The sequence below is a fragment of a genome, unplaced genomic scaffold, assembly GCF_019419815.1.
Source record: "Pyrus x bretschneideri cultivar Hongxiangsu unplaced genomic scaffold, Pyrus_bretschneideri_v1 Contig34, whole genome shotgun sequence".
NCBI lineage: Eukaryota > Viridiplantae > Streptophyta > Magnoliopsida > Rosales > Rosaceae > Pyrus > Pyrus x bretschneideri.
The window spans coordinates 3,390,833-3,402,059 of record NW_025999657.1 but is presented as its reverse complement, the minus strand read 5'-3'; the positions used below and the strand labels follow the sequence as shown (position 1 = coordinate 3,402,059).

Here is an 11,227-nt window from a genome sequence, read left to right as displayed (position 1 = left end):
CAACAACAATGTTAGTTAGGTGATAATGTTTTAGCTCAACTTTCTGTATGTAAGCTAAAGAAGTTTCTAAGCCACACACGATCGATAATATATAATGTTATATGTTTCCTCCTTAAATTCATTTTTTCAGCATTTTCATTATTGTTATTTAATATAAGAACACCATATTTGTATTAAGTTCATAGTTTTTATATAAATCAAATGAATGTCTATCTCATATACTATGACTAATTTCTGGTAGATAATTTCCTTAATTTTTCGTATTAATAGCATGGAAAGGATCCTAGAAAGGTATGAAAGATACTCATATGCTAAGAGCACTAGTAGAAACAAGGTTAGTAACACAATATTTTTCAAAGCACATTTACTAGTTAAAGTATTGTTGGAACTACCTGGTGTATAGAGAAAAAGAAAATCAACAAGATAGTTATCTCCCTTGATTTTTACAATTTCAATTTTGTAAATGAATCACATGAAGGATCTACATATTATTAATTCAGTCTACATCATGTTTAAGAGCAAGGGAAGGATTGCAATAAAAAAAAACACAAAGAATTGATATCAATTCAAACCTGATTTGGTAGACAATTTTGAAGAGAGAGAGATGGAGGATGGAGGTAGCTGCTACAACTGGGTTTGCAGTTTCTGCCTCCCAAACTGATATAATGAAATAAAAAAAGTCGTTGACTTTGTGCGACGCAGGTCCTCATGCGTCGCGCAAAACAGCTTTGCGCGATGCATGAGGACCTGCGTCGCACAAAGTCAACGAAAAAAGCGGTAAATCCTTTTTGGTTTGGCGCCAAAAGTTTGGCGACGAATGACGGCGTCGCGCAAAACACCTTTGCGCGACATAGGGGAACATACGTCGCGCAAAGGCGTTTTGTGCAACGATGGCCTTCGTCGCGCAAAGTGCCGTTGCGCAAAGTCCATTTGCACGACGTTTTGTATTCTACGTCGCGCAAACTGACTTTGCGCGATGAAATTTTCTCCGTCGCGCAAACATGTTTTTCTACTAGTGCTAAAACCCTGTCTGAAGCCCAGTGGTAATTTCGTAAATAAAGTGAAATTTACCCTAACATTGCACAGTGTCATTCCCCTTTCAGTTATAGAATAGATAATTCGACCCATTTTGTTGTCCCTGCCTAGCTAAATAATCCAGGGGGCCAATGTTAGGGCCCAAAAATTTCACGAAAAGCCCAAGTAAATTGAAGGCCCATTGCTTAGTACAGTTCAAATGCCTCATGCTAAACCCAATTATATCATACGTATTTATCCAAAAAAAATTAGTAGTTAAGTAAGGTTTTACACAAGTTTTAATTATTATCATACCATGGAAGCAATAAAATATATCACACCATGCCAAGCACATTCCTTTAAATCTAACATATACCAAGATTACATGACTCAAGAAATGTGGTTTCAAAAAACTTGCTAGAAGGGTTGATGTGTGTGAAAGGTTACAGAGTTCCACAAGGCCCATTGAAACTCTTTGATAATAGAAACTTTGGTCTATTTTGGAGCACCAAAGTCCAATCCTATTACTTGAGGTAGCCCTCGTTGGGTAAGCAAATGAGATACTTTCTTACACCGTATTTTGGTGCACCATTGATTATTAACCTAACTCCATAGCAACTCATCCTCCCAAGTTCTTCCGAGGAACCTATTCATGCACCAGGCCATTTTACCTTTTTTACTAATTAAAAAGAAAAGTGAACACAATAAGCCGTGGCTTTCACCATAAGAGGAAGATTTTGAGGATTTCCTACTAGAAATATCTTTAGCATCTTTGACCTTCATACTTCTTTTATCCACCAAAAATAAGCTGTTTCCAACGTCCCTTTTTGTCCATTAGACATAAGCCAATTTTGGTTCTTCATTTTACCTGCTGAAAACGTGTTGTTTCTAGGACATCCTTTAATTCAACAGAAATTAAGGATAACCTTAGGCCATTATAAACTAGAAGCCAAGATCTGAGTAAAAAAGGAGGAAGGGGGAGGTGCCAGCTTACCAGTACCAAACATTCTCCAACATGCCTTTTCAACTTCATGCTTAGAGAAGAACTTCTCCTTGCTGCAAAAAATACTCTCCCTGTTGTAGGAAACCCTTCTTGACTGCTGCAATCTTTCCTTTACCAACTACTAACCCAACTTCAAGCTTCACACACCCCTGCCTTCAAAATTTTCATTCTCATCTTCTGTAAAAACACCACCACAATCAAAACATCAAGTTCCCCATTGTACTACACATGAAACTCAACCACCACGCCCAACTCATCCACCACCAAAATCTCTTAAAAACCTTCATGCTAAACTTAAGCCTAGCCCAACCATCTCATTTGTTAAACTTGTAGGTCTTTAGCTCTCACACCTCAGCTCTCATGCCAAGCTCACATGCCAAACTTAATTATTCTAATCCCTAGTATTTGTTAGTTTAACAAATCCTCATCACAGCCGCGGGAAGCACCTTAACAGAAGCGAGAAGCACGCCAACAGTCACCGGACAACTTCGACAGACCGCTGGAAACATTTCAACAGAAGATCGACCCAACACTTTGGAGTTGCTGGAAGAAAAACAAAATATTCCTAGAACTTGCTTCCCCTTTGGGATGTTTGGGCTTGGTTTTTGCTAACTCAGATATCAGGGGCATAAAGGCTTTAGTCACCTTTTTCCCGATCAAAAGTCCAACAAAGCCTCCGACCAAAAAGACCCCAATAAAAATTTACAAAAAAGCCCATGACGTTTCTTGACTGTATCCAAACCATTGACCGTGTCTAAACCGTGTCTGGAATGTGTTTGAGGCATAACGGCGTGTCAGGGTGTCCGAGACTCCGATACATCGGAGTGTCCATGCAACATGGATTGTAAGTAGGTTTTTTTTTAGTTTTTTTCATTTTTTTGACCCAGTAGGTAGGTATTTAATGTGGGGTAAAATTTCAGATGGGCTGCGCCTACTCTTGTTCGGCCTGGACTCATTGACAATCGTGAGGAAGTATCATGCCTCATTGATAGTAGAAAAATGTTATCCCGCCAAATACATGAATTAATGGAGCTTAAAGAAAACTGAGAACAAGTCTGTTTACTTAATTAACGGACAAATTGAAGAATCATTAATGTCACAAAAACTCATGTCTTTAACAGAATGAGTTAAAGCACTGAGGCTTTTATTAGAAAGATGACCAAGGCGTTGATGTCAAAGGCGAGATAAACAGGACTTTTAAATGGTATTGCTTTACTTGTCCCAAAAGATGATCAAATGGCAAGCTCAAAAAGTGTTATCTCAAACTTGCTTGCTATATATGGCTGAAGCAGAACTTCTTGTGAAACTGTAATGCAGGGTCATAAGGGAGTGCATTCACACAATCTTAAAACCCTTTTTATCGAAAAGATGGCAAGTGATCAATCTACCACTGCGGGTTTCTGGTCCAAATCAGTGGCAGTGATCATATTCCAAACTGTAAGTTTGACTGTGAACCAGCAGACGATTAATACGAGAGATGAATACACCACTTCCTCTTATTTAGGGCACCGTAAGTATTGGGGATTGGGGGGACTTTTTCTTTTTAAAAAAAATTTATGATCTTTTTGCCCTTTCGAGCAAGCTTATAAATCCTCCCATGCACGTTATATGTTCCTTCTGCCTAGTTCTGTGAGAGACTGGTACAATTATCTATCTTGGGATGTAGGTGATACCTTTATTTCCTCCCCTTTTTTAGGTCAAGCATATTCTTTACAGTGCCCGGGAAGTTGCATGTATCACAGAAATTGGGTTGGTAGCATAGGATTTCCATCTCACAAAGCATTCCAACCAGGATTAATTAGTCCTCAGGTTAATTAGACACAACCATTGACTTCGAATTCTCCTTGTCATTCTCCATGATTCTGACCACTAATACTTAATCTTTTCCTTTTGTTCTCCTCTTTTGGGGGTTTTCCCTTCTGCCTTCTTTTATATACAAAAAGTCCATAAAAAAGTTTAGAAAATGATATTCATATACCCTTTTTTCTTTTGCACATTCTGTGTAATTATCTCTCTTAATTTTATTTTTGTTCATTCAATCTAAACAATCAGAAATAAACAAGAGTATGCAAAAAGATAAAAAGTGCGTGTTTTACAATTTTCAACCAGATGAAATCCATATGTCACCATATTCCCAAACCAAACACATAAAGATGATATAGAAAGAATTCTTTTAACCTTCATTTAGTATTTTGTCCCTACAATTTCACTGAAAAGAATACAAGTACGAAAAATATTCAACCAATTTTTTTTTTTAAAAAAAAAAGAAGAAGAAGAAAAAAAAAAGAATTAAGAACAGAAAATTGGAGGCTACCAATAATTCTCAGGTTGCCAAAGGCCTAAAATCAATACGAAAGTGATGATGAGTGTTAAAGAAATTGACCACTTAGAGGAAGACCTCGGGTCCAAAGAAACTGCATGGTTGTAAGAATCTTCACTCAGCAATGAGCTAAACCTGAAATTAGGGTTTGAACCGTACAAAGCTTGGACACCTTCCACGTCATCAACCTTGAGGTTCACCTTCTTGGTCCGAGGACGCAGGCTCGGGTACATCACGGCCTCCTTGACCGAGGAGTGAGCCAGCCCGAGTACATGACCTATCTCATGAGTCGCCACCGATTCCAAATCAATCGCCTCCTTTGACTTATCCGTTTTGAAATCAACGGCCCACGATTCCGCCGCGTCAAGGTGTAACTGCCCATTTTCGGGAGAAAAAGCATGCGCCAGCACACCTAACACCCCATCGAACGGCTTCCCATCTCCATGGTCGCCGCGGTAAAACCCTATTTTAATATCCGCGGAAGTGTAGTTCTGGGTCTCGGTGAAGTTCACGGGGATCACCGCCGACCACCGCGAAAAAGCGCGGCAAAAAATGTCTCGAATATCCGATGGGTTCAGGTAACTGACCGTGTGGTTGGGGGAGAAAGCGTAAGTGAGCGGGGAAGGGCGCTCCCACCTCGGCTTGCCATAGAAGTAGGCGAAGTGACGGGTCGCATGCAAGGCAGTATGTTGCGACGCATCACTAACACCACATCTAGGCGAAATGATCGCTGAGATTGTGTCAGTGTCCAGCTTGCCTGTAACGGGCAGGCTCAGCCTGGACTGGTATAGCGTCAGGGCCGACTCAAATTCGGTGTCGAAGAAATCGGTGAAGTTGGAATTGGGTAAGTAGCCGAAACGGTGCATGTAGTTCTTGAGCTCCGACATGCCGCTGACTAGGCTTCCTCTGCCGGCGTCTAGGAAGATTGAGAAGTCGTGCCATTTGGCATTGTGGACGTCGGAGGCATCAGTTAATACAGGTACTGAGTCCGGTAAGATTCTGGCTGGAAGGGCAGGGCGGGAAAAACAGAGGAAGCAAAGACATATGAAGAAGAAGAAGAAGAAGAAGAAAGAGTTGTACCTAAAAAATGGGAACATGGTTTGATTTTTCGGTTATGTTAGTTATCTTGGGAGTTGAGCTTTGAGATTGCAGAACAATCATAGGCTAATCTATAGATGGCATGTAAGGGACATTTGGATTAAGAAATGAATTATATATAAATAATATAAATAAAAGTTGATGTATTTTATAATTTGAATATATAGGAATCATCGAAAGTTTGGGGGCTTATAATTCTAGGTAGGATCGATGGGAGAAGAACACTAGAAATTCAAATGATGGTGGAGAGATAAGTTAACAAGATTCTGCCGTGTTTGTATTTTGGTTGGAGATTCTGACTTTCAAGAGCAAATGATGGGTAAACCACTAGGTCGGTTTTCTGTTAATTAATAATTACTTTCACTAATCCTTTTTTCTTTATTTTTTTAATATCAGGCTTAATAAATCGGCATCTCTTGATCTGGATTAGTTGATGATTTGTGGGTTCTGGGTTTTGTTTATTTGAGGGAAATTAAGAAAAATAGAATATGCTTAAAAATTTGAAGTGTAGGTCAAGTTATATATTGGTTGATCAGTTTAGAGTACTCTATTTGCTGACCAAATTTGGTGATTTCAATTAAAATGATCGAGTATAAGTGTAGAGAAATCATTTTCTAGTGAGGGTTTGTTTTGGGTTTAACTTGTTATACTTAAACAAGAAAGTTTCTTCATCTTAGGACAGACCATTAAGCAAATGTATGAACTGATCATGCGGCGGCTTTTCCAAGTAAATTCAAACAAGAGAAAAGGATTGGTGGTCGAAATTAATATCAACAGTTAACAACTACCTCATGATTTTGTTATTTATTTTGGGTCCAACCTCATGATATACACATTGAAGAATAGAGTCTCATACCGAAAATGTAACAAAATAATGTGCAACTTATATGTGAGAATTTCACTTCTAATATCATTGAAATTTTTGTGAAAATTCAATACCTAATAATAACTGGTTAAATTAGAACAATATTGGTGATATATTTTAAACTGAACTCACGCCAACAATACATTCATGGTTCATGAGTGATTAAACCATATGGTTTTGCTTTTATTAAAAAAAATTAACTCCTTATTTTCTAGTCCTCTACTTCAAAGCCCTCGATGCTAAAGACCATTTGGTACGGTAACACTCAATCTTCACTTTGTGCAATAGTAGACTCAAGATTTTATCTACGTAGGACATAAGAATTTGTTTTCATAACCATTTTTACTGAAAATTTACCAAATCCTTTTCCAACCAGCTCCATTCTTAGTTAATTAAATCTTTTTTATTGTAATTAAGTATGTGATCATATGCATCATTTTGGAGAAGAGGTAAACTCAAATATCATGAACAATATTGTTTGGGCCTAAATCATCTAAATATACCTATAATATTATGGCCTGAGATCTAACTGAGTGCAAAAAATATTGATCGTATTAAAAAAGTATTCGCGCCATTTCATCTAGAGAATCCGGCAATACAGATGCACCATGATTTAAAGAGAATCCGGCAATACAGATGCACCATGATTTAAACATATTTAAATAATATGTTTTAATTCGTTTTAAAGCATAAAAAATAAAAACCAAATAAAAAAAATCAAATTGATGCACAACCATTTAATTAGAAGTCAATATTGCCACTTAGTACTACGGTCTGGTAATATTTCTCTTCACTTGTAAGAGAGAGGCCTTACGCTCGATTCTCTCCAAAGACGAAGTTGAACTACATTATTATGGCTAGTTCAATATCAGACTTAGCCTACTCTCCTACCTCCCTTAGTGCAGATACTATTGTTTAAACATAAAAAATTAGAAGCCAATAGTTAACTTCTTTCTTTCTTTATTATCGCAAAATCCCATTTTGATTTAATATATATACACACACACACACATACACATAGAAGGATCTGTGGCATAATAAAAAAAAAAAAAAACACAAGATTTGACACAAATTTTAAACCATTAAATTAATCCACTTTTAATGGTTGAGATGCAATATGGCGTGGCATTTAATTTGACATATAATTCTTCAAACAAATATACATTACAATAAAAATAAAAATCCAAAACTTTCTTAATTATGAATTTGATTCTCTCTCCTCAATACTAATTAATATTTCTTTGGTTCTCTCTTGTATTCCCCTTGCTTTCCTTTTTCTCTTCATCCTCGCCTCTAATTCTGAAAATTTTCTCCAACTTCATGATAACATCTTCCAGTTAATTGCACCATACGTCCCCATAGAACACAGCACTACCATGGCACTCTTGACTCTTGTAACTACATTTTATTCACACCCTTACAGGGTACTTTATAGCCTTAGAAATCATGTATTTTTTAATAACATTGAGAAAAAAAATCCAGTTCTCTCTCTCTCTCTCTCAGGATACTTTACCACCACCTCGACCACCATCTAGTGGTTTTGGGTTTGTTTCTAGAGATCAAAGATGTTGAGGATTATATACAGGGTTCATTAGATATTGGTCCTGAAAAATCATGATTTCTAAATATAAACCCACATATAATTAAAAATCCAACAAAAACCCAAAAGTCAAATAAACTGCCACATAAGAATATAAGTAACCTACTAATACAAATTATTTACAATTTTTGCCACAACCCACACTTGAAAATTAGCTTCAATCAAGGGCCTTAAAATCTAATTAATCATCCTGACGTTTTTTCTATTTATTTATTTTTAATTTCTACAACAATCTAGTGCATTACTTTAAATAATGACTACATTATTATTCGGTGCAATTATTCTCCTTATATATAATAGTTAAATGTCCCTACTTTACCTATATAAACAAAATATTCTCATATTTCTTTTGGCAATTTACCTATGATATATGCAAATAATATTCTCATGTTTTGTTGGCATTTTTCCTAAATTATGCAAGTAGGTAAATTAATATAATAGTAGGTAAATTATGCAAGTAGGTAAATTTCAATAATAGTAGGTAAATTATGCACACGTGATTTACCTACATTTTTTATGTGAATCAAATATCTAGACTGTATATGTAAATAATTTACCTATAGTTGGTTCTTTTCTTTTTCTTTGTCCTAAAATTACTTTACCTGCAATTTTTATCTCCTTTAATTTATATATTTTTACTTAAACAACAATTTTTTTTATATATTTTAAAGTACAATAATTTACCTATATATAATATGGACACGTTGTAATGGTAAATTGGAATTCGAGAGCCAAACTAACCAACAAATCCCTACATTTATATGCAAAATATTATTTTTGTAAAATCATTAATTCTCCTTTACAATTTACATAGAATTAATTGTGTACATTAAACATTCGATAAGGGTGTTTTAGGCATCCGAAAAATTTTAAATGGGTAAAGTCAAACATAATTAATGAATTTGCTTATGTGGAGTCTAGTCAATGGGTTTTATTTGAGCAAAAAATTTACGTCGGATTTTATGTGGAGAAAATTGAGTTCCAGGGGCTAAAGTCATATTTTCAGTTATATATATTACTCTAGAACTACCAAATTGAGTGCGAATCTAAACCCAAAAAGTTGAAAACAATAAGTGGTACCTATTTGATTGGTGCAAGATATGACCATCATGATCAATATGAGCAAGAAATTAGGAGAAAAAAAAACGAAAAAACTTGGTAAAAAAATTAGCAGGCGAGGATGAATGAAGAAGAAAGATTCAAAGGAAAAAGGGAGAAAAATAATTAATGAGATAGGAGAGAGAATAAAAAATCTCAATTAAAAAGTTTTTAGATTATTTCCAATACAAAATTACTTAGATTAAGAAAAATAATTGGACTAAAGAGATTGCATCTTAATCATTAGAAGTGGACTAATATAGTGGTTTAAAACTTGTGTCAAATCTTGTGTCTTTTTATATAGCCACATATCCGCCTATATTAGTGATGTGTTCCATGACGAAGCTTTTGTGTGGAAAAAAGACTTATGGTGCAATTGATTGGAAGATATGAACATGAAGTTGGAGAAAATTTCAGAATAGAGGAGAGGACGAAGAGAAAAAGGAAAGCAAGGGGAATACAAGGGAGAACCAAAGAACAATTAATTAGTATTGAGAAGAGAGAATTAAATTCATAATTAAGAAAGTTTTGGATTTTAATTTTTATTTCTAATGTATATTTATTTTAAGAATTATATGTCAAATTATATGCTCTCAGATTGCATCTCAATCATAAAAATTGGACTAATCTAATGGTTTAAAACTTGTGTCAAATCTTGTATATTTTTTTTTATAGTGTCGCGTATGAATGAGATTTAGGAATTCGTTCCAAATCACATTCAAGGTAATCATATAAGTAAGCGAATCACATTGGATAGTAGACATGAATAAACTATCAAATCAAACAATGAGGTCAAGAGTATTGTATTAGAGAAAGACTGTATTGCATTGTAATCCCAAACTGAATAGGTTCTTCACCTCTTCTGATTAGCTTGGGTAGCCATGACATAGTGCTAAGTGTCACTAATGGTTTGTGGAATCCCTATAGGTGTATAATCACAAAAGGAAGAATTGAAAAGTAAGTTTCAATTCACAATCGATTTGAAGAGTTCACTACCTCACTAAAACGAACCAAATGGATCATACACCGTATAAGGTAGAGATTGAAGAAACAACGGAGATGAGTAAGGATAATTAGATGGTTTAATTATTTATGGCTATGATTAATTAATATGTTAATTAATCAAACGAATATGTTCATTTTAGACCTCGGATTAGTTTTGGGCCTCAAGGCCCAATGGGCTTCAAATGTCAAGTCCAATAACTCAACTTGTATGACAACTTCAAAACACAAAGGGCATGAAAGCCCAATGAACCCACATGGCCGGGCATAGAGAGTGTGAGGAAGAATTGGTTTTAATTTCAATTATGCCACTCAATGTAAGTGGCTATAGATAGGAAATTATAACCCATTCCCTCATAAGGGTTTTCTAAAGAGAAAAGAGAAAAACACAAAAGCTCTCTCTTCGCTTAGGAGGCCGGCCACCCTAGGAAGAATGGACTAGCATCCATTTCTTCCTAGGTCACTCATCTCTTCCTCAATGCTCTCCTTGGTGTGGGGAAACTTAGAGGCTCCCTTTCTTGGGAACTTGGAGAATCCATTCCTTCATCCATATCTAAGAAGTCATGGAGCCAAAAAGCAAAGTTCCTCCATCCACATCCATGGAGCCAAGGAGTAAGGAGACTAAGGAAAGAAGGCCCTCACATGGGTGAATATCCTTTGCGAAGCAATGAGGTGCTTCAAAGGTATAAAAGTTTCTCAACTCTTTTCTTTAAGATTTGAGTTGAGTCTTGGTTCACCACAACTCCTAGGCCTTGAATTTCATGGGTAAAGTTTTTTTTTTGAGTGCATACAAGCATGATTCCGCCTTTAATTGTTAATTGCATGCATAGATGTTGCTCAAATGAACTTGTTTTCACAAAATTTTCCTTCAAGTGGTATCAGAGCCTAGGTCTAGTAGTAGGTGAATCCTTTTGGGTTTTGTTATTTTATAGTTTATGATTTGAATGTTGTAATTGTTACAAGCTTTATTCTTGCTTCTTTGAATGTAAATTTTGTTAGAAATTTTTCCATCTCAAAAGTTGTAGATGTCGTTCATTTAAGCATGAATTTTGGAGCTAAAATTTGGTGCCATGTTTATGGGGAAATTCGGCCAAATCCAAGGGGTGGATTTTTGGGTTCTTGTTTGTCTTGTTAAAAGTGTTTTAAAGTGACATTAGGAATCCCTAAGTACCCTAGGATGTTAACCCTCTTTTGAGTAGTGAAATTTTGAGTTTTATTGAGTGAAAA

At 35.7% G+C, this 11,227-nt stretch overlaps 1 protein-coding gene across 1 annotated transcript; it reads right to left on the bottom strand.

Moving 5' to 3' along the window:
• Window positions 1-3,864: 3,864 nt before the first annotated feature.
• LOC125480626 (metalloendoproteinase 1-MMP-like) lies at window positions 3,865-5,810 on the bottom strand. Its single transcript, XM_048591641.1, has one exon. The coding sequence runs from the start codon at window positions 5,432-5,434 to the stop codon at window positions 4,328-4,330; it is 1,107 nt and encodes a 368-aa protein (XP_048447598.1). The 5' UTR covers window positions 5,435-5,810; the 3' UTR covers window positions 3,865-4,327.
• Between the last annotated feature and the right edge of the window lie 5,417 nt (window positions 5,811-11,227).